At 45.4% G+C, this 26939-nt stretch overlaps 14 protein-coding genes across 14 annotated transcripts; 5 read left to right on the top strand and 9 right to left on the bottom strand.

Moving 5' to 3' along the window:
- Positions 1-440: 440 nt before the first annotated feature.
- N7469_001293 (uncharacterized protein) lies at positions 441-1906 on the bottom strand (the record flags this gene model as incomplete). Its single annotated transcript, XM_056640213.1, has 6 exons — positions 441-584; positions 651-755; positions 807-887; positions 952-1137; positions 1499-1802; positions 1887-1906. 6 exons carry the CDS (start codon positions 1904-1906, stop codon positions 441-443), a joined length of 840 nt encoding a protein of 279 aa, XP_056505970.1.
- Positions 1907-4459: 2553 nt separating this feature from the next.
- Positions 4460-4739, top strand: N7469_001292 (uncharacterized protein; the record flags this gene model as incomplete). The annotated part of the gene is made up of 2 exons (XM_056640212.1): positions 4460-4563; positions 4628-4739. 2 exons carry the CDS (start codon positions 4460-4462, stop codon positions 4737-4739), a joined length of 216 nt encoding a protein of 71 aa, XP_056505969.1.
- A 780-nt stretch (positions 4740-5519) lies between these two features.
- On the top strand, positions 5520-8679 carry N7469_001291 (uncharacterized protein; the record flags this gene model as incomplete). The annotated part of the gene is made up of 13 exons (XM_056640211.1): positions 5520-5773; positions 5825-6119; positions 6179-6276; positions 6326-6528; positions 6585-6673; positions 6727-6854; positions 6918-7035; positions 7092-7218; positions 7296-7560; positions 7620-7674; positions 7725-7920; positions 7983-8206; positions 8305-8679. The coding sequence occupies 13 exons, from the start codon at positions 5520-5522 to the stop codon at positions 8677-8679; spliced, it is 2427 nt and encodes an 808-aa protein (XP_056505968.1).
- Positions 8680-9424: 745 nt separating this feature from the next.
- N7469_001290 (putative PB1 domain protein) lies at positions 9425-11462 on the bottom strand (the record flags this gene model as incomplete). Its single annotated transcript, XM_056640210.1, has 5 exons — positions 9425-9454; positions 9514-10770; positions 10837-11172; positions 11235-11384; positions 11448-11462. The coding sequence occupies 5 exons, from the start codon at positions 11460-11462 to the stop codon at positions 9425-9427; spliced, it is 1788 nt and encodes a 595-aa protein (XP_056505967.1).
- A 1866-nt stretch (positions 11463-13328) lies between these two features.
- N7469_001289 (DUF1593-domain-containing protein) lies at positions 13329-14505 on the bottom strand (the record flags this gene model as incomplete). Its single annotated transcript, XM_056640209.1, is given in 4 exon segments — positions 13329-13493; positions 13505-13942; positions 14014-14137; positions 14444-14505. 4 exon segments carry the CDS (start codon positions 14503-14505, stop codon positions 13329-13331), a joined length of 789 nt encoding a protein of 262 aa, XP_056505966.1.
- Positions 14506-14530: 25 nt separating this feature from the next.
- N7469_001288 (cellulose-binding protein) lies at positions 14531-14816 on the bottom strand (the record flags this gene model as incomplete). The annotated part of the gene is made up of 2 exons (XM_056640208.1): positions 14531-14643; positions 14681-14816. 2 exons carry the CDS (start codon positions 14814-14816, stop codon positions 14531-14533), a joined length of 249 nt encoding a protein of 82 aa, XP_056505965.1.
- A 1101-nt stretch (positions 14817-15917) lies between these two features.
- On the top strand, positions 15918-16838 carry N7469_001287 (uncharacterized protein; the record flags this gene model as incomplete). Its single annotated transcript, XM_056640207.1, has 3 exons — positions 15918-16165; positions 16309-16433; positions 16507-16838. The coding sequence occupies 3 exons, from the start codon at positions 15918-15920 to the stop codon at positions 16836-16838; spliced, it is 705 nt and encodes a 234-aa protein (XP_056505964.1).
- A 155-nt stretch (positions 16839-16993) lies between these two features.
- Positions 16994-17884, bottom strand: N7469_001286 (uncharacterized protein; the record flags this gene model as incomplete). The annotated part of the gene is made up of 2 exons (XM_056640206.1): positions 16994-17608; positions 17666-17884. 2 exons carry the CDS (start codon positions 17882-17884, stop codon positions 16994-16996), a joined length of 834 nt encoding a protein of 277 aa, XP_056505963.1.
- Positions 17885-18536: 652 nt separating this feature from the next.
- On the bottom strand, positions 18537-19520 carry N7469_001285 (copper chaperone CCS1; the record flags this gene model as incomplete). The annotated part of the gene is made up of 4 exons (XM_056640205.1): positions 18537-19054; positions 19125-19259; positions 19355-19427; positions 19503-19520. The coding sequence occupies 4 exons, from the start codon at positions 19518-19520 to the stop codon at positions 18537-18539; spliced, it is 744 nt and encodes a 247-aa protein (XP_056505962.1).
- A 324-nt stretch (positions 19521-19844) lies between these two features.
- Positions 19845-21345, top strand: N7469_001284 (CDC2/CDK family serine/threonine-protein kinase; the record flags this gene model as incomplete). The annotated part of the gene is made up of 2 exons (XM_056640204.1): positions 19845-20404; positions 20481-21345. 2 exons carry the CDS (start codon positions 19845-19847, stop codon positions 21343-21345), a joined length of 1425 nt encoding a protein of 474 aa, XP_056505961.1.
- A 265-nt stretch (positions 21346-21610) lies between these two features.
- Positions 21611-21967, bottom strand: N7469_001283 (uncharacterized protein; the record flags this gene model as incomplete). Its single annotated transcript, XM_056640203.1, has 1 exon — positions 21611-21967. The coding sequence occupies one exon, from the start codon at positions 21965-21967 to the stop codon at positions 21611-21613; it is 357 nt and encodes a 118-aa protein (XP_056505960.1).
- Positions 21968-22107: 140 nt separating this feature from the next.
- Positions 22108-23566, bottom strand: N7469_001282 (uncharacterized protein; the record flags this gene model as incomplete). The annotated part of the gene is made up of 2 exons (XM_056640202.1): positions 22108-22152; positions 22316-23566. The coding sequence occupies 2 exons, from the start codon at positions 23564-23566 to the stop codon at positions 22108-22110; spliced, it is 1296 nt and encodes a 431-aa protein (XP_056505959.1).
- Positions 23567-25521: 1955 nt separating this feature from the next.
- N7469_001281 (uncharacterized protein) lies at positions 25522-25869 on the top strand (the record flags this gene model as incomplete). The annotated part of the gene is made up of 3 exons (XM_056640201.1): positions 25522-25536; positions 25599-25782; positions 25853-25869. The coding sequence occupies 3 exons, from the start codon at positions 25522-25524 to the stop codon at positions 25867-25869; spliced, it is 216 nt and encodes a 71-aa protein (XP_056505958.1).
- A 357-nt stretch (positions 25870-26226) lies between these two features.
- N7469_001280 (mitogen-activated protein kinase HOG1 variant 2) lies at positions 26227-26842 on the bottom strand (the record flags this gene model as incomplete). The annotated part of the gene is made up of 3 exons (XM_056640200.1): positions 26227-26391; positions 26484-26635; positions 26755-26842. The coding sequence occupies 3 exons, from the start codon at positions 26840-26842 to the stop codon at positions 26227-26229; spliced, it is 405 nt and encodes a 134-aa protein (XP_056505957.1).
- Positions 26843-26939: the final 97 nt, after the last annotated feature.

Below are 26939 nucleotides of genomic sequence, written 5' to 3'. Positions count from 1 at the left end.
ATTATAAATTAGCTTAGAAACTATTCAAGTTATTCTTGTATAAAAGAGTCTTTTATGTTCTCAATTCTTTGTTTATCCGCGGACTGTTAAATATATTAAGTCTTCCCGAATTCAAGACTTTGTGTGAAATCCCATACAAAATGTCGAGAATGTTTTCTCTTAAGACCATTTTTCGGATTGAACCGATTTGAGCAATGTCGATATATATTTTTAATCATAGAGAACTTAGAGATAATACATAAAGCTCTACCAATTGTAATTAATATGTCTAACTTCGAAATCAAAATTACGTATCTGTGATGGAGATGTAGGTTACTCCAAAACCCCTGTTTTGTTGGCGTCATAGTGCGGAAAATGGGGATGGGAATAGATTTTTGAACTGAGTTGTAGTGATAATAAGAGATACAGATACCACAATACTGAAACGGAATTTTCAAAAATCATCTGTAACTAGTTCCAGCTTTTGCCTCCGCGTCAACTTCATCCGCAAGAATCTCCATGAGTTCGTAGACCAGATAATACCGTTTAGCCTGAGGCCCATCGAGATCAAGGTCTTTAGCTGTAATACCGCTAGCATCTTGTGCCTAAAAAAATATATCTTTCTTAGTCCACGGAGCTCACTTTACCGGTCAGAATTAATATAAGCTTACCGAAGTTGCGACATCGTGCTCAACTTTTGCGTAGAACTCGCCTTTCTCCTCGTCACTCATTGCGCCCACAACCTTCTTTTCAAGGTCATCGACTTCTTTGTCAAACTATAAATTTCCATTAGCCCCTATTCTCTGCAAATGTGCATGGTAACTTACCTGTTCTGTGTATCTCAACTCTGCAGCCTGGTTTTCTTCCTCCTTTGCGTTTTCGGCGGCCTCGTCAAGATATTCTTTGACCTAGAGTATAATGTTAGCTACTCTTCACCAATTGTCTTGTTCCATAATGTGTCACAGCTCCTACATTAGTTGAGGTAACCGAGATGTCATTTTCCTTCAAAACCTCTAAATAGCTCTCCATGGTATCTCTGTCCAGCAAGAAGCCTTTCAAGGCTTGAATATTGCTCATCGGTGTTGTAACACCACGAGATTTCGGCAGTGCACCATCGATAGGTCCTGCTCTCGATTTATCAAAGTCCTCTGCATTTTTCTATACGAGATACTCATTAGTATAAAGTTGATATTAGGATGCCCTAAGTTAATATAGGGGTAATCAGTTACCCTGTAATACTCTTTATATTTCCGAGTATAATGATACGAGTAGAGATCTCGGAGCCGACCAGTCCCACCACCAAAGGTATAATACACCTTCTTGGGGGGAACTTCATGCTTAAGCCCGTGATCTTTCATCGAGGTATAGGCAAACCAAAAGCAATTGTGGCCAAGAAGATTATATTGGCCACCTTTGTTGCTAACCAGTCCAATAGTCTGAGCCAGGTCTAAGAAGGGCGGTCTCGTTTCGGCGTCAGGGTAGAGAAAAGCCTCCAGTGGAAGAGGCAAGTCACGATGACCCCCCCCCATCGGCCGGGAATGATTGGTTTTGGATTTTCCTCCTTTGGCTTGTCCTCCCCCTTGTTAGGGGGAAATTTGATACCTTTGCTTTCATTGTAACCAATAGTAATTCCATCAACGCTATCACGGCCGAAAGTGAAGGGATTGTGGCCTATCGCGGCCCACGGGACTACCTCACTCATTTCTTTGTCCGTACCACGCTCCGCGTAGATACGAGCTCGTTCTTTGGAAGCGATGTCTTCGACAATGAATTGGACATATTCATGAGCCCAAGGGGAATCAAGGTCTTTGACTCGAGTCAGGCTAATGACACGTAGCGATTCATAGTCCTTGCTATGCCTTTGGATACCATTCCACCAATCTCCTGGTTTATAGTGGTGGACATACTCTGAGAAAACAAGGGGCATTGACTGATAGCAGGACATGTTGGAGTGGTGGAGTGGTAAGGGTGAGGTTGACAAAAAAAATCTTTATTCTAAGATTGTTCTCGTGGGAACCTGAAGGGATGAAGCAGAAAAAGCATGTCAAGACCAAGTTTTAAATTATTGAGCAGCAATATAGAACCTGGTTTAAATGCTTAATCATTGATGTCAAGACATGATTTGTATCCGTGGATTCATAGAGGACATTAGGATTGGAAAAAAGATAGCACGCATGCTCTATTGGGGCTGTGTTAGAGAATACTTTAATGAGGATAGGTAATTGAATATTTGTTGCTAATAGTATACATAAATTTCACCCTTCTTGAGTATTGCCGATTTACAAGTGAAGCAAGACAACAGTCAATGTATTCTTATGGAATTATATACAAAGAAACACCAAGCCTATAGATTCAAATGGATAAGTGAAATTACGACACTCGACACATTGCCGTTTTACCTGCGTACATCAATTTTTTCTATTATAGATTGTATTGATTACCGTTTCACTCCATCTTTATGTGCTAAATAGTGGAGCCTACAAGACAGGCCCAACGGCATCAGCGTCGGTACTTTTGTCAAGCTTTGCAGATGAAATCTTACACTCCACTGCACGCTTTCAGTCAAGCCATCTTATATCCTCTCGATGGTTCCGTGGTTCAAAAACAGTGCGCGACATTTTTATCTAGCTTGGATTGGTACATAATACGAGACCTTATGGGAAGGTTGCCCTACAATACCTATTCGTCAGATAAGGGCCGTGGAAAATTGGTCATTCAGAGCATTGCCAATTTCAAGGCGTTTTTCCGCACGTCGCCACTGGCCACTAAAATACAAGTGAAATATTAGAAAACATAATGCATGTGGACCCACAAGGCCCTTTAAAGGTGTACTTATATATTCCATCTGCTACTACTCTTTTGCGATAGAATCCGGAGAATATGTGTAACTTGGATCATAAAAATGGGCTCTCATTGTTTTTATAAGTTCCATGATCTTATACTCGTATGATCTACCAGTGGCTATTCAAATTGTTGAGATACTTCAAGCTTCAAGATCTCGCGGATAGTGGCACGGCCCGCGCTTCCCGGAACCACGAGTGGGTCCCCAATATCAATGCGATGCAAATGAACACCCCAGCATTCTCTACTCATGTATATTAAACAAACTAGGAAAACCCAATGCATAAGGAGTCCAGATACTCTTTGTACTGAAAGTATATTCTATTCCATAGAAGTCCTTCAATCTTCTTATTGATGGGGTTCCGTAAACTGATATCCAGGGTTTAGGGTTTCGCCTCCTCTCTAACATTCCGTCATACTTTTGACCGCATAAGTTGCCTCTATCATGATTATCAGTGCCCGTGTGGGAAAATTTATCCAGCCATTGGTTTTCATCTTGGATTTATTGATCGTGAGAACATTTATCTAGCTGTATGCGGCGTGCGTCTCTTACGAATCAGACTTCCTTCGATAATGAACCGTGGCTGGAAACTTTTATTTTCTATTTGCGGTTCACATGATTTCTATGAGGCCTGCTGCTTTTACTATACATAAATCAGAAATCCTTCCTGGTGCTGTTTACCTAATCCTAATTTGAACATCAGATTGTTCATTCTTATTTGAAGATATACTCCATGTATCTTTGCCTTTGAAAATCACCTCATATAAATATGCTCAGCATAACAATCCGGTGGTCCTCCAACGCTGTGATGCATTTTGAATAGTGGCTCGGCCAGTAACTCTCGGAAGGCCTCGGGTTACCCACGGGAGGGTTCCGGGGAATCGTATTTCAAATTTCTAAAAGATGCATTAAAAGCTGCATTTCGATCGTGATGTAATATGTACAATAGCGTTTTCCTGGGGTGGGAAACCTCAAAGGGGTAAGTAAATGATTTCTCTAAATTGAACAGTGAGTGAGAGTTGGTATAAACCTGGCTTTGAATGACCTTTGCCGTGTTTTGTTTGATAGATTTTCTACCTGCAGGGCCCCAGACTATCGACTTCACATCGAGCAAGTCAAAACCAACAAATATAGCCCACAGAATCTCAATATGAAGTTCATTTTCTTTTATTGCCTTCACCTAGTTACCAGTCTAACTGCAATGGCGCAGCAGATAGTTATCGAGCCTTTGCAAGCCGAAGCAGCGCCGACAAAACCAGTTGTATTCAAGCAATTCCGTTGCCCTAGTAAGATACCTGCTTTTTCCCTCCAAAATGCCATGAGAAAGGACGTCTCATACTTTCCAGCTAGCAAAACGATTTCTACGATACCTGGAGCTAGGGCTTCAAGCGGAATAAACTACGCCTTCACAACTTCAGCAAGTGAGTAGATGCAGAATACAGGATGGGTAGGAAATAAGCTGATTGAATAGAATATACCTTCACGATCACCCGCACTGATAAAAATGGAAGAACTTCAAGAGACCCACCGTCGACTAGTACTTATCCAAAGAGTTTTTACAATCGTCCGCCAGTACTCACCGAGTTACCAACTGCCTGTAGCGCGGTTTTGTCTGAGTATCCGATTCGTCCTTACGCAATGCTGTATACAGGCGGAACACCTGGTCCATTCCGGGCGATTTATGCGACTGCAACAGTGACAAAGAAAGAAGGAACAGCAATGAAGACGGTACCAACACCTACGTAAGTACCGACTCTCTGATATTGATATCTTCCAACAAGGTAATCAATTGGGCATTTCTCACAGTTCTCTTGTCTTTGCGGGATGGTTGTCCATCCTAAAGAAACGGTTGGTACCGACTTTGCGAGATGCAGCTCTTTTACCTGATTACAGTAAGGTGGTAGAAAGGGATCTCTAGCCTAAGAACTAGATTCTAGAAGCTCTCTAGAAGCATTTGAACTCTTCTAGGAGGGTCGGTGCCATAGTTCGAGATGAGTCGAACATTATGTATATAAGTCAGTTGTTATGGTGCGATTCCCTCTATGTAGAAAAGCAGCATACTGTGAAAGAAAATGTCGGTTATGATCTTCGAACAAACTACATTCCTTAGAATAATTACAAATCATAATGTTTCCATCCCACAGATTACACCAACATGAGACAACGTCATCCACTCTCGACCTGGTGAATTTCTCGACATCAAACGTCTTCTCCAAGAAGTAATATGTCCTAAGTACCTCTGCGTTCCAGGTGTCCTGACAAAAAGCAAACGGTCTTTTGTTGGCTCAACCAATACGCGACCCCGATTACATGTGTGATGCAATATCAGAGCTTGTCCGTGTCCGCTCCACAGCCGCATAGTTCCTCCCCAAAGATTCGTTCCAGAATTGGTACGAAACATAAACTCAATTTCGCGCCGCTTCCCCTAACCTTAGGGAGCCACTATGCATGGTTTTACGAGATCTATTCGGTCCCGTGGGTTTGCTGCATCCAACCAAACTTTCCGTTTCGGAAGCCACTGGGCAATAAGAAAGAAGGATATAACTGAAAACTCGATATTACTTATTGATGTCATTGACAGCCTGGAGGTATTCGGTTGATGAGGTATAAGGACTTTTTCTCTCCACCTGCTCAACGACTTTGAGTACTAATTGATTTGGCTTTTTCAAAGGACGGTTATACAAAAATTTCCAGCAAAATGCCTCCCAAGAAATCTCAAAAGCGACCAGCAGCAGATGAGGCCACTACACCCCGACTTCAGAAAAGGAAGATTGATGGGAAAGATGTAGCTCAGCCGCAGGTCCTGATCAACGTTAATATGGTCACCAAGACAGGCGAATCAAGCCTAACCCACTGCATCACGCTCAATGGTGGATCATTCAACAAAGACACAGTCACCCTGAAAAATATCCGTCAACTATTGATTAAAGAGAAAGCATTAACTTTGAGTCGGTATGGACGATTCTTCCCCATGACTTTCTGGTAACTAAGGGGGAATCATAGGTACGGTTGCGCCTTTTGCACCCCCGAGGGAGCCCAAATTGGCAATCAAACATCCTTCGTGGATTATTTGAGTCTTCTTGGACAGGCCCCTGCGAAGAAGGAGGATCAAATTCCGAAGGAGGGTTCACCAGAACCCGAGTCGGATCTGCCAGCAGACCCTGAAAAAGAGGTCGATCCCTCGGGTAAAGGTCAACAGAACTTCACCGAGTACAACATCTATCTACAAGAGAAGAAAAAATATGAAATAAACAAAGACGTTCTTGGACTGATTAAAGATGGAGTAGATGTGAAACCAGTGAATCTTCCAGTTTCCCTTCATATACGAAACATTGATATACTAATAAGCGAGTTTAGGGCGAGGCACCAAAACTTCCTGATCAAGACAAGATAGAGCATCTCTCAAGACTGTACGATGCATCCAAGGTGATAGCTACATCTGGTGGAGAACTTCCGTGAGTCTCAAATGTTTTATTCAAGTATATTGTTCTGACTAAAAGTCAGAAACCCGGCACAAATGTCCGAGAAGGACTGGCACGCTGTTGCCCGAATGAATTCACTCTTGAATGCTCATCGCTTTGTATTTACTCAACCGGAGAGCGACGAGGAAACCAAAACTCAAGCATCAAAGCCCGCTGCAGACGCAGACGCAGGGATTAATGGAAGGCAGTTGATATTCCGTCGAATTGAGAAGGCCCCATATAGTGGTAGGCAGTTGGCATTCCCCCAGATAAATCATTTGAATGTCTAACTTCTTATGCAGCGTTTGAGATTGCTCCTCGCACATTTGGTTTACATGAAGTGTCCAACGATGTAACCAAATCGGATGATGATGATGAGGAGCCCCAAGAGGTCACACTTATTCCTTATTATATTAAACAGAGCCTTTACTGACCTAAGATTAGATATCTCTTCGCATTCCTCGTTTCATCGTCGCCGATGATTCCTACGTCGACACCTATGAAACCCAATCTAGCGTACAGAGCTCTATGGCTCAGAGCTCTTTTGCACAGACAGAAGTGGAGGCCGGCGCGTAAGTATATTTACAACTACCACGGATTAGGGAGACGTTAAAGGACTTATATCTCGGATACAGCGGTGGAGGAGCCTTCGGATTCAGTGCTGCTGTTAGTGCTGGATTCTCCCACTCGCAAACTAACGCGCTTGCCTCTGGGAAGAGTGAAGAACAAAAAGCAATGAACGTCACATATAACGTAGGTTTAACATGTCAAGCTCAAAGGTTTACTTTTGACTGACGAATTACTTTTAGTTTCCCCGGGTTATTGTGCACTTGGACCCCCAGAGTGTCACTCTCACAACTGAGTGTAGAAAGGACCTGCAGGAGGTCATAAACTCTCAGAAAACTTCCATGCTGCTTGCCTTTCACCAAAGATATGGTCAGTGTTTTTGAGGAATTTATAAAAGAAATATAGCCGCACATATATCCAAATCGCAGGTACTAATCGATCTATAGGTCATTTTTTTGCAACTCGGGTGGAGCTCGGCGGTCGACTTTTCTCCTCAGAAAAGTACGAAATGCTTGGTACGCAGGATAAAACAGAGGCATCGCAGGCAATGAAGGCTTCAGCCAAGGCATCATTTTCGTCATCTCATATTGAAGCATCCTCCAAAGCGAGTCACGAAGACCAGGATATCTCAAAGGCAGAGCAGAAAAAGAGGAGTCTAGCAGGTAATGTCTCTTGGCAAGCACAGGGAGGCAATACACTGCTGTGTAATAAGTCAGGATATCTCCATCTACACAACAATTTCTGGCTCCCCAGCTGACTTTCCCATTTAGTCCTCCAGAATGGGTTCCCACCGTTGCACCGTTCCTCAATTGGCGTGTGGTTAAGGTAAAGCAACGTCACCCGTTTATAATCGGACCTGGCTAATTTTACTGTAGCAAGAAGATGTGGTACCACTGGCTCAATTCATTGGACAAATTCCCGGATTTGGCCATGTGCCCAGAGAATTCAAATATATCACCGACGTTGATAAAAAGCTAGTCAATCTTGACATCAAATTTCAGTTGGTATCAAGAAAAGGCGCCTCTGATCAATACCTTTCATTCCCTGATGATCCCGAGGGACATGATCTCAGTTCGTTTCTCCTCGACCCTAATATGGCAAAATTTCAAACTAATTACCTTTGATGTCAACAGGCAAGGGCTATATAGACTTCATGCGAGGAGCAAATCCCGGCTCCAACTCCGATTCCCAGAGTGACTCCGCCGCAGCTTTCAATGCGTGGTCAAAGGCATGCGGGGAAATGAAGAAGAAAATCAAGAGTGCCGGGATTTCATTGGCCCCCTTGAAGGTCCAAGCGGCCGACGAATCGTCGGATTTTCAAGTTGAGGTGGGAACTTATCTTGCCGGAATGCCAACGGTGAGTCCTTTCAGTGCCTGGGCACAGATATTTCCGATCTCTATATAACAACCCTGCGAGAATTGAAATTCTCATAAGACTAACTTTGATTCTGAAAGGTCTTATACAATCACTGGTACAAATTATACAATAAAAAGCTTGGAAAGTATGTCACGGCGTTTAAGTGCTCTAATACCCCATTAGAGTTCGGATATACAGCTTTTGGGTACGGAGACGCTTCGCAAGCCATATTCTTCAAGTTTATCAGCACCGAAGGAAAGGTCAATGGGGTCGAACGAGATCAAGTAGGGGAATTAGCCGTCATTTCACAAAAGGATGAGGAATGGGGTAAATTATCTCTTCGTTACCACGACTCGGATGCGAAGAATCCTACTTCGGGCATCTGTACCGTCAAGCAGGAGTTGAAGGATAGGCTTTTCCAGAGATATCACGAAAAGCTAACTCCGGGTCACTGGAAGTTTCAGATTAATTAAGGATTTAGAGAGTAGAATTGAATTGGGAAAAGGGAATCAGCTTCAATAAATGAAATGAATTTGTGTTTTGGTTCGTTGAATCACCTTGAACCATTCGAACCCTAATGTATACCATACAATGTGTGTGTGTGTGATCTTATACTATAAGATCACACACACACACACACACACACACACACATTCAGGATTCTTGAGCTCTTCAAGAATCAGTCTGTGTATCGATCCACCCAACCTGATCCCTACCATCTGATACCCTTGCCTAGTCACAGGTCTCTAGCCTGACAACTTAGTAACCCTTACAGTATTGGTGGAATTCAGTTTTTCACTAAAGTAGTACAGATTATAGTAGTAAAACAATAAGATCGGAATAAACAAATACTGAAGAACAGATATTCTTGCAAAATTAAATCATGAATTTGTTTGAGTTCCTAGACCTGACCGTAAGACAAAACACTGATCATCGGAGAACGTAAAACAAAGAAAGAGACATGTTGTAGTTCAGCCGGAGTATCAAAGATGAGCAATCAGGGTGCTCAGGGAGTAGCCCCGGGGGCACTCCGGGAATACTCAAGCAGCTCAGGGCGGCGAGGGAACTAACCCAGCTGGGCTCCGGGAGCAGATCGCTCCTGAGGCGGCAGTGTTACCGTCACCATTATTACACAATAATGCATTGCGTATTCATGCAACTAAAGGGTATAAACAAATCAAATGCTATCAACACATGCCAAAACCCAATGCATAAATCCTAAATCATAGAGCGTTCTTCCACCCATACCTTTATCCAAGTTAGTACCGTCCAACATCATAGCAGAAATAAGAGAATAAGGAACTCACCTCCATCTTCCCCATCTCACTTCCTTCTCTCCTCGCAACCTCCCTCGCAGAAGAAAGTAAAAGATCCAAATCCTCCTGATCGACCATAGTAATCATATCCCCATCATCTTGTACCTTCATCTTAAGCGGACATTGAAACCCAAACTTCTCACGAATCTTCGTCTCGAACTCGGCAAACTCAATCGTCGGTCCAATCATGATATACCGGATATCATCTGGCGCATGCACCTTCGTCCGAAATCGGCGTACCTCTGGCCTTCGCGAATTTGCTCTTCTTGAGAATCGCGTCGGAGAGCGCGTTCGTCGTTGTTGCATTGGTGATATACTTGACTCTTGCTCGCCGGGGAATGGTGCGCCAACTACCATTTCGAAACCACCTTCTTTAAGCGGTTCACCATCACATACGTCGCTGCCGTATTCGTCCTCTTCGTCTATGTATTGGGGAGGTTGGTATCGGGGCCCTCGGCCCCAACCTGAACTAGAAAGACTTTGTGGGCTGGCATAGTTGTTGCTGTTGCTGTTGTTGTTGTTGTTGTTGTTGTTGTTGTTGCTGCTGCTGCTGCTGCTGTTGTTGCTGCTGCTGTTGTTGTTGTTGCTGCTGTTGCTTGTATAAAGATCGGGCTGGCCGTATTGAGGTTGGAAATGATGATGTTCCGGGAAACTAGTGTCACTCAAATTTCGACGATGTCCGCCTGTCTCGCGAGACCAGGTTCGACTGGGTTCTTGGCCGAAACCGCGCATATTTTGGTGACGAGTTGATGGACCTCGCGGCTCTGAAGCCGTTCTTGTCGTTCCGATACGTGGCTTTTCTGTCCGTGGTGGTTGTGTTGTTGAATGTTGCTCTAGACTGGCACCTGTTCGTTCGAGATCTAGTCGTGGTGGTCTGGCGCTTCGAAGTGAAGATGAGCGGGTGTGTGAATGACCCTGGGCTGTTGAGCCATTGCTGATGGAGCGGTCTTCTGGGGGTGGTGTGGGTGGGAATACATTGCGGTTGAGAGGAGGTTCTGAATGCTGTCGCGTACGACTGGTAATACCTTTATGCACAAGATTTGTAGCTCCCCAGGATACTCCTTCGCGGTCTTCTAAAGCGGCTTTATCGATGACCATGGGCCTCCATTGATGATCGGCACTCTGATTTCGGTCCGATGCAGCAATCAGTCGGGCTTTTCCAAGATAATCTTTCGTCTTGAGATTTTTGACCTTGGCGGCATTAGGACGATATAAGACGCCCACGGGTATAGAGAATACTGTGTAGCCCTGTGTTCATAATGTCAGACACCACGAAATCCCAAATTTGAAAGTCGAGAGGCGATGGATAGATACATCTGCATTTTCATTTATAGCATCATCAATCACGTCGTGATCTGGTGAGACCTTTTCTTGTGCTGCGAATTTAAGATCTTGCATGCCTGGCTCCATCTGCCGAAGGTAAATATAGCAGAGGCCTCGATTGAAGAGGACTTCACATGAGAATAGACGGAACTTCAGGCCTAATTGTTCGTAGTCAATGGAAGTATTTCCTCGTAGATATAATAATGTGTCATTGAAATTGGCCAATGCCTCCTCAAAGTCGCCAAGTAAAAAGTTGGACACGCCTTGTTGGAAATAGGCGATGGCAAGGTAGCGATCTAGACTGACTGCCCGCTGGTAACATTGCACCTAGTAAATGGAATCAGTAAATAGGGATGCGATTGGATTTCTTTCTACCTGTGTGGACGTACTGCTTTATCATGTTCACCTAATGTCGCATAGATCACACCACAATTGAACAAAATCTTGGAAGTGTCGGCAATTTGATCGAAAAAGCGTAGCGACACCTCGAACTCTTGATTATCATAGGCATCGAGGGCTTGTACCCATGTCTCGATTTCCTAAGAAGGTATAGAGCATTAGTAGTGCGATCTGATAATGGGTTCGTTGCGCGAACTTCGTACTTGTTTGAGTGACATGCTACCTGGATAAGATCATTTATTTTGGTGATATAGGTTGACTAAAGCGTCTCAATGAGTGAGAAATTGAGGGCTCTCAACCCACGGTACCTAAGTGTAGTCTATTTCCAGGATGGATGACACTAAACAAATGCCGCCGAGGGTAGCCTTTGGGGGTCGCATTCAGGGAATAGCCCGTGCACTTATAGTTGTTGACTGTAATGGTAGCGAATCGGCAGCAATGTGACAAGTCAGGCTTGGCTAGTAACTCTTCCAAGCACAATAGTTCCGACAATGGTATATTGAAAGGATAATAATGCGTGTGGTATGTCGTGAGAATAGTGCGATAGAGGGGAAAGAGAAAGATAGAGAAGTGGGCAGTACTAGCGAGGAGAATGGCGGGGATGGCGGGAACGTCCTCCCGACTGTTCGGGAAAAAGATCGATAGCAAGGAAAGAAAGAGTATTAATAGAATCACGCCATGTCAAGAATCGAGTCAATAGTTTACAAGAAAAACCGGTGGTTGACCCAGTCACATCTGGTGTGACTGTTAATCTGTGGGGTTGTGGCCCAAGCCCCCCGATTACGGCGAGGAGGTGAAGAAAGTGGACGTGGATGTGAATATGGGTGTGGATATGGACGATGGAGATGGAGAGAGGGGTTGATCCGACAGACTGGGAGTAGATTCTACTAGACAGACACCGTTGAAGGTGGATGGCAAGATTTCCCTAGTCCAAAGAGCGGGAATAGGGGCAAAAAAAAAAAAGAAAGAAAGACGTGCAGAGCGCAAGAGGGGGTTTCTTGGGCAGGGGAGCTCCCAAGCGCCGAGGACGTGATGGGACAAAAATAACTTGCCTTACACCTGCAGCATTTCTGCACGTCTCGAGCAATCAGCGGCCAAGGATGCCATTTTGGCTCATCCACGTTTGTGAGTGGGTGACTGGTGTGCATTCGAGTGGGCACCACAACGCATGGCCAGTGCCAGTCTGTCGGGACAAATGAACAACTGGTCATCTATCTTGCTTTTTTTTGTAGTAGTTACTACTACTAATATATCAACAGTTCCAAGATTCCAATTGGAAGTTATGAGGTTCTGATGGAGCGCACAGACTGTGAACCATGGATTCTGCGCGGGGAGAACACACTAGCGGGACTATACAAGCCCAGATCAACAATCACACTAACAGTATAGTACATTGTAGGCATGATGGCAGATGGCAGATGGCAGATGGCAGATGGTTATTCCCGACCCGAATATGCGCTTCATATGATAAATGATTGATGGCTGGGAATTCTTTTCTGGGGCCAAAAGCGAGCCACGGCGCTTAAATTCTTTATTTAGAGATCTGACTTGACCCTCGCCATCAAAACATTCCCATTGGACCGCTTCATTCCTTCGTGTTGGAGCTTGGCATTGAACTTTCCAACTTTCAAAAAAAGCTGTTTCTTCGACTCAATCGTATGTTCATCTCCCCCATATCGATAGTATGGCCAATGGTGAATTTGAGACGGGAAATATCACGTCCACGCACTAATGTATGCATTCCTATTACTATTTCAGTAACCAATCTTGCAAATGATGATCACCTAGGCAGATATTCACATTAAGTGGTAACTGATGTGGTATCAAGACAATTCTTCCCTTTCTCGTTGAATGAATTTCAGTATAGAAAAGTACTACCAGGAGCAGTTTTAGTTAACTAGCCACCCAGGTATGCATTATTAATGATATCTTGATACATTGTGAATGTTTCTTTAAATAGATATAGAACCTAGTACCACTACTTAAATCTATCAGGGGCTTTTCCCAATGGCATTGATATCCCATCAAGAACATAGGAAAAGATCACGCGTTTCTATCTCCGGATTGGATATGACCCCGCCGAGTTAGTGACTTGTAACGCAACGTGAAAGTCCGGCGTGACCAGTCCCGTCTGAGGGTTTCTTTCCACTGCCGGCACATGGACCTGAACTTGGGATCCGCGGGTGTGATTCAAAAAGCCTGCTGTGCTTTGATCCAATTGCAGCCCTTCGGAGGTTTCTCTGTGGTTTCTATTTTAAACTTCGGGGCCGTTACAAAAGAAGTGAAAGCCATTGACATCTCCATAAAGCATCCACGTATAATCCAGATCAGTTGCTGAATGGCCGTGATCAGGGTTGTAAGATCCACTAGCATCCAACTTATGCAACTCGCCAGGTTGGACCTTGATAATTAGAGGGTCCACGCCTGTATGGCTATTAATATCCACGACGGGAGGGTGTCCAGCCTTGGAGAATTGATCGGTTAGAGTCCGATGCATACGTGCTGCAAAGTCGCCCTGAACCGCATCTCGCCATCTCCATATAGTCGTCTTGTGGTCACTGTACCTTTTCCCGTCTATACCTAGAACTCCAAAGTCACTCGCATTGCGGAAATGATTTATGTCAATCCCATCATCCCAGTCCGACTCGGCCTGTGGCCGAGTATAACGTCCTCCCCATCCTCCCCCAATCAATGCGGTCTCGGTGATTAAGCTCGTTTTGAACGAGCGAAAAGGAAAGAAGGTGTGTCACCCTTCATTCCAAATTTCACAGGTGGGTATGACTCGGCCCCGAAGTCTCCGACCGGTATATGCTCTCTCAGCCAAGGATTAAGTACTTTAGTGTTATCGGGTCCTTCAGCGGCACCAGCATTCAACCCTAGCCAGATTCCTTGGCTATATTGATTTCAGCCGTGCGCAGGAACAAAATAGAATATATGGGGGAATTTGGCTTGTATCCAGAGATCCGAGTTATCCTGGTCTGAAATAGTGTATACTCGAAGTCTGGCTCGCATCATGGCTGCTTCTCTTTCAGACGTTGTTCCGGACAGAAATTTTCAATGCTTGGGCTAATTTATTTACACCTCCCCATACTGGGACATAGAGTGGTTCTAATTGGTTCTTGCACTGCTGCGAGAAGTCGCTGTGCGCCTGCACTCAAAGGCTCTTGCAGGGCCTTTCTGCCGTAGACCTAGTGATTACCTATTATCAGCGGCATATTCGATAACAAACGAAGCGTGCTTGTCCAGTTTCCAAGGTTGCATGCATTTGGTCCAGATGTGGCCACTTCTAGTAGCTCCTCAGCTGATTGATATTGGAAGTCTGGATGCACGTGGCTGTTGAGATTCTTGACCACTCTCCCATAGGCAATGGTGATTCATCGAATTTCTTCGGGATGAGTACTTAAGCGCAGCCAGGTGGATATGGTCGCACAAATACCACGGGTATCAAATTCGTTGGCGTATAGTAGATATCGAACCAGGGATTGTGAATCGTCCGGTTCATTAAGCATATCCGTTAGGATGAATATGCGGGGCTTGGAGGGGAATGTCACGAGTGTGGTAAGATCCACCATGATAAAATATTGTTGGTATGGATGCAGTTGAATAGATATTTCGTCCGATTGAATACTCTAGTCTGGTGTTATAAAGTAGACCGACGACAATGCCGGCGCTGGAAATAGGCTTCCCCGCGATCCGCCCAAACTGGCGATGTTTCGCACTCCACAATCGCGGGGCCCCAAAGCCGCATTTCTAACCACTGGGGAATGACCGATGGGGCAACTGTAAGCAACATTGACGGTTGGGCTATGTGTTCAATGTGGCTCTGCAATATCTGATAGACTCGCGACGTATCCTTGGCTAAAATAACATGGTATCAACATCAAGTTGTGTGCCTATTATAGAATAGAGAATTCGAGATGGTGAAGTATAAGTCCTAGAGAAAGATCCTTTGACAATATTCTGGGCTTCAGCGGCTACTTAGCCATATCTCTAGGTAAAAATGTTTTGATAGCATTTCCACCAAGACCCTACGATCTGATGTTTTGGTGTAGTATTTCGACGTAGAAATGAGTTACGTAGTTAGTATAGAGCACGTAATAAGCACACTATACTCTCCTAGGCCATGACATACTACCACAAATTCTCGAATTCGCCCTTTTCTAGAATAACATGAATAGGGGCAATACCTTATTGAAATGTCTCACATCGAGTTACTACTGGTCCCGTGATATCATGAGTTGCGGCGTACAGGAGTGCTTACTAGTGCAAACTTGGACAGCCATCACTAATTACACTCTTTTCCCCCTTGGACGGATGAAGTTTAGCGGGTCGTATAATCTCGGGGGGGAATTGCCAAATTAATAATAACCAGCCAATCCTTGCAGCGAAGCACGTTAGAATCATCTCGACAGCTTAAAATCATCAAAAGGAAAAAAAAAACAAACTATTCAAAATTACTTACTCGGGGAATATCCCGTCACGTGTGCCACGATCCGGGCGCTCACGCCAACACCCTCGACAGGGATCTCTCATCAACAACACTTGTCACCCTTGTTTTGCCCCTCCTTCCCACATCTCCTGATCTCCAGAGGATGGGAGCCCCTACTATCACCAACGGGGACCAGTGGATGCCTCCATCCGAATATACTCTTCACCCTTTCTAGGACTAGATTATGGCGGAAATCTACAACACAGACCGCTTTGCAGAGCTTTATTATCCATCGAATACAGCCGACCTCCTGCACCTGGGCCTCGCCGCTAGGTTTATTGCGGGGCTTTTTGAGGCCAATCAGGTCACTTATGCCTTCATTGGGGGATGGGCGGTTTACCTACGAGGTGGACGCCGCAGAACTCAGGATATTGATATTACGGTTGCTACCTCGATGGATTATTTAAAGCAGGTCTTGACTGCGCAGTCTCGGTACTTGAGCCACTCTTTCACATGAAATTCCCTTTACCCAGCAATTTCGATGAAGCGATCTACATGAAGCAATCTCGATCCATCTAGACCTCAATGCCCTTTTTTATCTCATCGCCTAACTTGTATTCTAACGCGCTGCTTAGGATACATTACCCAGCCATTCATGGCCGTACATCGGTCCAAATATTCATTGACACTGGCCAGAGCTTTGATGGGGAGTTCCCCCAAGTCCCAGACCTGGCCGTAAGCATGGACATTGTGATCAGTGGTGAGCCTTTGCCTCCCTTTTTTCGTGGATTAGAACGCCCAAGGTGTTGACATAGTATGTTGTACATGCATAGGAAATTTGGGTACACCTTCTGATCTACAGTCTTCGCGCGAGCCCATCAATCCATTCAGACCGACTCCTTTAGGTTCACCAGTCTTGGTATTAAGTCTCTTCTTCCAGATCTATGCAAAACTAGATGCATATGCTCGGCGTGGCGAGCAACGAAGTAAAGACTTTCTCGACCTGGAATTCTTATTCACGCAGTACGCTGCTCAAGTCCCAACCTTTAGGGATTATTATGATATTGAACAGCGACGATATTTCTGGATGCAATATGCAACAACATATGGTGCATTTCCAGAACAAGTTGAAAATATGCGGTCTCTTTTGGGTCTGTCGAGTTGACAGTGGCTTCAAAATAATGTCTTTTCTTCGGGTAGAACTTAATATTTACTAGGAATATGAAATATATCACAATAATTAATTTATGTATTTGCTTATATGTTTATTTATTTAGTATGTTCATTACCACATAGTTCATGAAAACATGAAAAACATCACTAAGACGACATGAGCTTCTGGGTCCACGGGTCCGGGGAGCCCTTCAATCGGAATCGTGTATCAAAAAGGGAATCTGGGGTCTTCCACTCCAGTCGTCCCTTTTTGCCTCTTACCCTAGATTCCCATTTTTCTCGTTTGCTGATTTTCTGCGTTGGGAAATAATACACAAACGGCCACCCTTTCCCTTGAGCAGCCTCTTTGGCTCTTTGGTTCATGCGACTCGCCCATTCCAAGTCATTCGACCCATCTAGATCCAGATATCTTCGTCCCCACTCTTCAGAGACATTCGACCCATCGATACAATCGCACAGTGAGACCTCGTCATTCGTGTCCAAGAAGCTTTGCATTAGGACCTGTAATGTCGGGTATGGGATACCATTCATGCTGCGCTGAATGCGAAAAGGACCGGAGGAGATATGGGCATCATGGGCCGGGACAAGAACGAGGTAGAAATGAATGCCCTTGCCTTTGAATCGGTGGTAGGTATGGCTAAGCGACGAAGGATGTTGGATAGGGAGCGGGGGAACAGGGTGGATTTTATCGGCGAGAGAGCCACAGGCAAGCAGAGCTGCAGCCTCATGGAGTTTGTTATCGGGGACGCAAAGATCCCATTCCTGGCGCGCCTGTCAGCCTTACAATCCAGACAAGATTGAAGGAGAGGACCGTCGTACATCTCGGGACCGGCCAGCGCCATAGAACATCAAGGCCGAGACTCCTACAACACAGCATTCTATCCCATGCGCCTCCAAAAATCGAGTTACCTCGAGGATCTCCAAGGTGCCATGGCCGCCGCACGAGGGAACCTGATCGGGCGAGTACGTGGGAGCCTCTTCTACGGGAGGGACTGGCGGTAGTGGGGTATTGGCGAAAGAGAAATTAGGGGCAAGCATTTCGAGCAATATGAGGAACAAAGGCAGCGGAGGCTCCTCAAAGCCATGATCCAACTATGGACGAGAAGTCGGAGTGAGTCGCGGGGGAAATGCCTTTGACTCCACGTGATGCCTTAGTCACAAACGTCTAGACCGTCGCCACTTTGCTTTTTCTTTCTGCTTCTTTTTCCCTGCAGGAATGCAAGTCATTGGATCTGTCACATATCGATGGAATCCACGAGTCGAATGCGATACAGAGAGAAATATCTACATACTGTCCGGTCAATAGGTATTTGGGCGTATACCATTGATGTACTCTGCAGAATAGCGAAGAACTCTTCAGTCGATCTGCCCCACTATTTGAGTCAAGTCCCTGTGTCGATCATATATCCAACATGTCAAAAGCATCAACTTGCCACTTCATAGAGTAGTGTGTTATGATGAATTGTGAACATTCAAGCGTGGATGCTCGAGTTCTCAGGGAAGGGCTGAAGTACAAAGTAGATATGGCATGGTTATAAGTGGTATCATGCTAGTGTATGCGTCAGAATGGATATAGTAATAGAACAACGTAAGACCATTCTGATATAAGATCCTTTCTGCATGATGCTGGGTATTGGAGAATGCATCTCATCTCATAATTTATCATCCAATCGACTCAGAGCTTGACACTTTAAGCCATTCCCTTACCAACCTGCTCTTGTCTCTCCTGCCAAACATTCTTGCCCGAGCACGAACACACCATCTTATCATTATCCCATACACCCGCACTGCGTGCAATCACACCTACCAAGGTATTTTCATCTTCACGCTTGAACGGGCCATCTTTACTACTGGAAACAACCATACTACGACCAATCAATTCCCAAATTGCCACTGGTCGGTCCAAGAAGACATTTCCTCGACCATGGTGGTCAACATCAACTGATCCAAAGATACCACGCGGTTCTTTCTCAGCCTCATTCGACCCAAGTACTTTTGTCTTCAGAGCGTCCCAGATTCCGCCCGTTGATTCAGCACCCCGCGAGATGTCACCCGCTTCGCGAATCGTGGCATGATACTTGCCCGGGGCCAGACCGTTGATGGTCAAGTCAACCAGGGTCATGTTCGGAGAGACCTGCACCATGCGAGCGAGGCCGCGGATCTTATTGGACACATTGGAGTGGGTTTCGAGAATACAGACAGCGGAGCCTAAAATAAAATGGACCTGTTAGTCCAAGGCTTGATATTTATAAAGGGAGAAATTCGTGACAGCACATACTGTTTGTTGTGCCACTTCCGCGCAGAATGGCATCACGGCCTGTATCCTGGATCGCAGACACGATAGAACTAGGCGGGGCTGTACCCTCGATGAACACCAGTTGCTCCTTAAGATTTGCGTCAACTTTCTGAATGCCTGTTCAAAGCAAGTGATTCTCGTCAGCTTAATGATCCAGTAACCACCTATCCACCTATTCGCATCCATAGTTGGGGGGGGGGGGACAATCATACCGTCCAACTTGTGCAGCGAGCTGGAAATATCTTTAACACAGCTCTCGCAGGTCATTGGGACCGCGAAGGTAGTCTTCAGTTACAACATGGTCAGTGAAGTTCTCATGCCATATCCTCGCGACATCAAAGATTATTCGAGATCACCGACCTGGAAGGGTTCAATCATGGCGGATGGCGGGGAAGTAGACCGATTTCGGAAGGAGTTTCACGCCGGTCGGTAGACGAAAGAGGCGACCAAATAAATGTAAAGAAGAACAAAAGTAATCGAATCAGACAAGTATCATGAGAAAAGCGAAAGCCGAGTAGCAATAACGGGTTAAGTTCCAAAAGGCTGAGGAATCGGGCGGGGCGCGAATCAATTTGGATTTCAAATCGGAGCTGCTCTTCGGCCCGTTTCTTCCCCAGAAGCAGAAACGTCATTCCGAACCTCCCTTTAAAAAAACCAACACCCTTAACATTTCCCCCCGTCTCCCTCCCACCCACATCAGCCATGTCGGCCTCGAAATCGCGCTGGGCAGAGGATGATCCAGAGACAGAAGCGATTATCGCCCAGCGCAAACGCGAGAAGGAAGAAAAACGACGCGCCAAGGCAGAGAAACAGCGCCAACTCGAACAAGCCAGTAAAACTTCCACATTTGCACAACCCACCGATGGTTCCCAGATAGCCAATGGTGACACGGGACCTCCGAAAAAGCGAAGGAGGCTATCGAACGATGCGGATGGACCGTTGTCCAGTGAGGAAGTGGCTAAACGTGAAGAGGAGAAGAAGGTATCGAGTCTGTTGAGGTTCCCGGTGCGCGAATGGGGACCTTGCAGACATGTTGATAACTTTGAACGACTCAATCATATTGAAGAGGGATCCTATGGATGGGTTTCAAGGGCAAAGGATATCACGACGGGTGAGGTGGTCGCGTTGAAAAAATTGAAGATCGAGAACTCGCCAGACGGGTTCCCAGTTACTGGATTGCGGGAAATTCAAACATTATTGGAGGCACGACATCAGAATGTTGTTTACCTTCGAGAGGTGGTCATGGGGAATAAAATGGACGAGTAAGCTCTTTCCTCTACTTTTCTAAACAAATTGTTATAGAGTGAAACGCAAGGACTGACCAAAATACTCCACCAGTGTGTTTCTTGTCATGGACTTCTTCGAACATGACCTCAAAACCTTACTAGACGAGATGCGCGAGCCTTTCCTCCCATCCGAGACCAAAACCCTGCTGTTACAGGTCGTTAGTGGTCTGGAATTCCTTCACTCTCAATGGATCATGCACCGGGACCTGAAAACCTCCAACCTCCTCATGAACAACCGCGGCGAAATCAAACTAGCCGACTTTGGAATGGCTCGTTATTACGGTGACCCTCCACCGAAATTGACCCAGCTTGTCGTGACCCTATGGTATCGCTCGCCCGAACTCCTACTGGGCGCCGACAAGTACGGCACGGAAATCGATATGTGGAGTATTGGGTGTATCTTTGGTGAATTACTCACTAAAGAACCATTGTTACAGGGTAAGAACGAGGTTGATCAGGTATCCAAAATCTTCGCCTTAACGGGCCCTCCGAACACCCAAACATGGCCGGGTTTCCGTTCTCTTCCAAATGCGAAGTCCCTACGTCTTCCATCCTCTTCGACATCCTCTTCATCAGGAAATCCGCCCCTTCTTCCTCGTTCTCGATTTCCTTACCTTACAAATGCAGGCATGCATCTGTTGTCCGGCCTGTTGGCTTTGAACCCTGCCTCACGTCCGTCCGCACAGCAGTGTCTTGCCCATCCTTATTTCAAGGAAGATCCACGTCCCAAACCAAAAGAGATGTTTCCTACATTCCCCTCCAAGGCTGGTATGGAGAAGAGGAGACGTATCCACACCCCTGAAGCTCCTAAAAGGGGCCAAGAAGCACCCGAGCTGGACTTTGCTGGTGTTTTTGGAGGCGCTGCGGGTGGCGATTCGGGCGAGGCTGGTGCTGGATTCACGCTTCGCCTTGGATAGATGGATGGGGATGGGTACAGTACCATCTACACATCATGCCAGAACTAGAAAAGTACTGAAATATCAAGCTTGGAAGCTCAGATAAAACGCCGGCAGGCAGACGACTCGCATTGTGCAATTAAATATACAAACACTAGGAATGACAATAGACAATGACTATCCAATATCGAAGCCAGAATCATTTTTTTGAACATGCAAAACTTCTCCCTCATGATAAAAAGGTATTGAGCGAGCAACAATCCCCGAAATTTCGATTTCCTGTCAGTCATGGCATTCTGTGGACAGAATTTTGAACCACCGCAGATTCATCTGTTGATTCACTTTCCCCTCGTCCGTTTCGTGCATGCTGCGGCACTGCACGTGAGAGGCCCATTGGTGGGATTCTTTCGGTGACCTCACGAAGTCTGTCTGAATAAGTTCGATCGAGGCCACGGCCACTGTAGATTCTACCGTCGCCGAAAAAACGACGTTCTGATTTGATGGGCTGTTCATCTGGGCTAGGGTAGAACCCACTGGTTTTGCCGTCAGCCATATAATATTCATTTCTCGAGAACGGTGGAAACATAATCTCTTCGTCGATTGGGGAATCAAGAGGAGACCAGATCTCGTTCGAAAGAGACATTGGTGAGGTGACATTTGCTGGCGAGGAGCTTTGATAGGTATAGTTCGAGTACTCCGACCCATCGTAAAGGGACATCGCCGCCCGGTCCCTGTCACTTGAGATGGATGGGGGGGGCTCGACTACGAGTCAGAGACGATAGGTCATTTGATCGTACGGAAAACACCAACTCGCTTTGTTCGTAAACTCTGTGAGATATTCCAGGTGGTGCGAATTCCTAAGAGAATAGTCAGAAATCGAGAGAGGGCAAACATCAAGACAAAAGAGCATTTCCCAAGTGAGTACTGCGTTTTATCAATTGGCAATCTCCTAGGGCCAAGTTGCTAGTCGAAAAGACCACAGTGAACTTACATCTCTCAGAGACATGTGTAAGCCAAATGAATGGCGCTTTCCGGATAGTTCTGACTTCTCTCCGGCACTAGGCTGTAAATCTTGAGAGGCCATTACAGGTCCACAGGCTGGCATATCTGGATAATGTGAGGTTCCTTTGATCTTGTTACGTGATTCAGCGTCCCATTGGTCTAATAGCGCTTGATATATACCAGGGAAAGCAATGGCAACAACCTCTGAAGGGAGATTTTGTATCGATGCCGAATCTTCACGATCACAATTTAAGGATCTTGCTTCTTGCGTACCAGGGCATATTTCCAATTTCTCCGGAGATTTAAATTGTTCAGATTGCGCAGTTACCGATCCATGCACAGAGAATGGAGGCGATTCGCAAGGGCTGATGTCCGGAGAGCTAGTGATCCTTCGAGAACGGATCATATCCTCGTATCTGAAGCTTGAGGCAGGAGACTCTAGGTCAGGCCAATTATCCAAGGGATCGGAACGAGTCAAATAGCTGAAACTTTCGTCGGCTGTTGGATCTGGTTCTTCGTTGGCATTTTCTCCCGGATTCGGGATCTTAGAAGACCGGTGATAGCGCTCATTTTCCTCGATCCGGCGATATGGAGGCGGTTGTCCAGATGTAATACTGACCGTCTTTTCATTCATTGGCTCTGGATCATCGCTTGTGTAATAGTGGCTTTCTAACTCTGCTGGCGCAGAGTTCACATTTACCAAAGGGAGAGAAGACACACCTCGAGGTACAGAGTCTTCGTCTAATCCATCTGTGACTCCGGTCCAAGGAGACGTTGCTGTTCGATATAGTCCAACTCCGAAGCTCAAATCTTCCTGTGTTGTACTGGAAAGACCAGGACGACGAATATAGTCCCGTTCATGGGTGGGATCCTCACGAGGAACACCCGCAAGGTATGTCTCGCTGAGGTCACTGCCTTCACGAGATGAGAAACGCAGTAAACTTGCTCGAATTGCGAGCAGTCCAGATCGTGCTTTATGTATCGACCTTCGAGGAAACTCCTCAAGCCAGGAGCTTTGTTTATTTGACTCGGAAGATGATGTTTGAAATTCTTGTCGGTTTCTTGTTGGAGACTGCAGTAATGCGTGTGCTGTATGTGGATTATGGTTTGGATTTCGAGGGTCAAAGATTGGGTAATGAATCTTCTCAAGGCAAGTTACCTTCTCGAGGCAGGTTGGTTGTAGATGTGAAGATACTGGCGAGGCAGGCGGATCGATTAGACTGTCTATCATTAATTTCATCTTGGGTCATTCGCTATCAATCCTGAACTGCACCTAGCTCGTTTTGGAGAGGAACGAAAAGCTGCCGACAGAGAGAACGTTCCACTGCGTCTCTCACGTCTGGGACTACCGTCCAGTCTATTTGTGCTCATATTGGCAGGACTCAAGAACAAAACAAAAGACTGTTTTGGGAAGATATGAATAGGCTAATGTTTGGATTTCAGACGAATCGAGAACGGAATCGAGGAAGCAGAATTGAGGCTTTGGAAGGAGAAGTAGGTGAGGTTGAGATGATTACTATATTAGGAAGGCACGACTGGAGCAGCTGCCATGCCATTGCCTCATTTGAAGACAAGGGTTTCTCTTCATTATCGTATTTGTCTTTTACCTGATATCCAATATCATTCTACTGAGCACCTTCGTGGTAATTAAGCGATGGAAACATCGTAGCTAGTAATGGCATGTCAAATTGATATTCCCTTTGGCACATGGACCAAGGGGCTCCCTAGTTGACGCTTTAGTACTGTAGACTCCTACTATGAAAACCTCCGATAGCCCCGTGTGGACCACTTACTGTTGATTACTGCCTATTTCAATTGAAGAGCGATTGAGGGCCTAGAGTATTTGTCGTAGACTGAAATCATTTTGCTCTGCAAACTTATCATCATGGAGACAGTATGACATGCCTTTTTTAACGCTCTCCTAGCAGCAACAGAAGATGGGTAGCAAATGATTTATGGCTCTGACAACCATGAGCAGTTTCCCAATATGGGGTGTTAAATCCTATTGATACGGACTGAAGCTGTTAGGATCCCGAGGTCTTCCATAAATGATATAGCCAGTTTGCCAAGACTACCACCTTCAACTTCGCCCACATATTTAGTGGACTTCCTTTCCCCTATTGACTGGAAGTTTCCGTCGGTAATAACTAGAAATCTTCCCATGTGACTAACTTGCGGCTTTCTACAGAGTACTGATCAATCTGGTCAACAGTACGGAGTACATTTCGATATTCAACTAGCTTCGCTATTTTTTTCTTAGCAACATGATGTTCCTTGTTTATTCCACTAGTGGCTTTACCGATATCAACAAAAGGCAAGACCAAATCAAGATTTCCTCGATTCCAGCCACAATCATTTTGGATGTGTACTGTATGCAACTGCCCAGTTAGTACAGGTGTACTATACATAGTACATTCCCTCTACGGGCTTGCGATGTGATTGGCTGGCTTGACGTGCCAGAAATTACAGCAAACCTTGGAAGTCAGGTGATCCAACAGGAGGCTTGTAGTATCCCTGGAATGTCGTGCACGAGAAGTGGATATTGTATCGAGCCTATTACGGTCTGTAGCAAATGTTGTTTATTGAAATACCAAGATAGCTGGTACCCCACGGGTCTCTGGGGTTTCCAGTATATGAGGGTACTCTATCGGTATCATCACAGTGCCAAATTTAAGCAGTCTATATAAAGGCGCTACTACTAGTAATCCTGAGATAGAGAAAGTTATTTCCCAGGACATGATACAGTACCATACTGTGGTCAGTGATAATCAGAGGCTCTTACATAGAACTAAATGGCAAATCCTGCTGGCCCGATCTTTCGAATCATGCAAGTAATCAATATTCATGCGTGGCATACATGTGACAGATTAACAAGATTGATGACATCTGCACTTTTCAAACCGAAAATCAGGAGAGAAGATAATTAGGTTTACAAAGTAACTTGATTTTGTTTGTATTTGATCCTATCCAAGCTTGTTGTACGCGCCACATAGGTGGGTCTGTGGCTGTTGCCGCCGTAGATCCTGTTATACGTCATTGCAAACTTGCTCGGGCGATGACGCCGCATGATATCAGTATCTACTCTGAACCACTATATAATTCCCCAAATCTCCATGAGTTGAGTTCTTCATCAATCACAATTCTCAAACATTCTATTATACTCAATTAAACAAAAACCTTTTTTATCTATTCACAATGGAGACCGTTAAGGTAATCAGCTCTACGTCTCAACTTCTCTTTTAAGAGCGTCATGACTAACACATCATGAACAGAACGCCGCCAACTACGTTGCTGAGACCGTTCAAGGAACCGGTGCCGAGGCCTCCAAGGAGACCAACAAGCAGGTTGCCAAGGACAACGACGCGAGCGTCTCTACCCGCGCTTCCGCCGCTAAGGATGCTGTTGTTGACAAGAAGGATCAGCTGTCTCACGACACCAAGGCTGATGTCCACAAGGGTAAGCCTCTAAAGCTACAACTTTACCCCCCCCTACCTTGCTGGAATCTGATACTAACCTATTCTCACAGAAGCTGCTAAGAACTAAATAAGCTCGCTGGCACAACTATCGATACCCTCTCTTGCTTGACATGTCACATCTACTACTAGTATCTAATGCCCACGGCCTGTACTTGAAGTTTTGATGATGCTTATGTACTTAACGAGAAATATACCATTTTCGGACACGTGAATAAATCTTTTGCATATTCAGTTTCCTAAATTTAGTAGGCCGTCTTTTGTAGCCCCCTTTGGATCCCTTTTGGTGAAGTTTCTGAGTTATGTCGGACAGAAAATGATGGTTATTTATACTCAGGTGGTGTCAGCAGTGTTTCCTGCAAGCGAAGCGGTTAGATGCTCCATTATCTCGGAATATCTGCTGAATTTCAGTTTTCAAATTAGGCATTTAGCGTTTCAGGTGAACAAACATTTCAAGTTGCCAAGAGTCAACGGAGTCACTATGAACTTCCCAGGACCAGTTGATCTGCTCGAGCGCCATTGGCTCATCTGATGGGTCATGATACGGGCTCAGATAGGGATGCTCGAGAGCCAAAGCAGCATTCAATCTAGCCTGTGGGTTATATACCAGCATTTTCCCTAAAATATCAATGGCTTCCGGTATATTAGTACTAATTGATATGAGATACCACGTATCGAACAAACCTTCTGGTGTCGCTTTTTCAATTTCGTCTCTAGTCCACTGCCCTCATTGTGGGGTAGTGATTGGATAAATTTTAAGGGTCTGCAGTCAAGGTAAGCATACCAGGCCGAGGGTGTCATCTGCCAGGAACTCACATTTTTTGTGCATATGGTTTCTATCACTTATGGTGGAACAGATCCAATGACATTTACATTAGCATGGAACTGAACAGCAGAATCTCTACCTTGAAAATGGGGTGTTCCCTCTATCATCTCGGCAAGAATGCAAGCAGACTCCAGATATCGACCGCTTGGCTATATTGTTGCCAAGTGAGCATGGTTTCAGGAGCTCGGTAATGACTTTTAGTGATGTAACCAGTCATCCTGAAGTCTCCAGTTCAAGCCGCGGTGTATCACCCCTGGGGAGTGGGCGTATTTCAGTCCACGCTGGCGATCATGAGCAAGATTCAATTTCCTCGG

This window comes from Penicillium citrinum, assembly GCF_028827155.1.
Source record: "Penicillium citrinum strain IBT 23319 chromosome Unknown utg000001l:1.0-4955037.0:1.0-4956770.0, whole genome shotgun sequence".
NCBI lineage: Eukaryota > Fungi > Ascomycota > Eurotiomycetes > Eurotiales > Aspergillaceae > Penicillium > Penicillium citrinum.
This window is presented reverse-complemented; position numbering and strand designations above follow the sequence as displayed.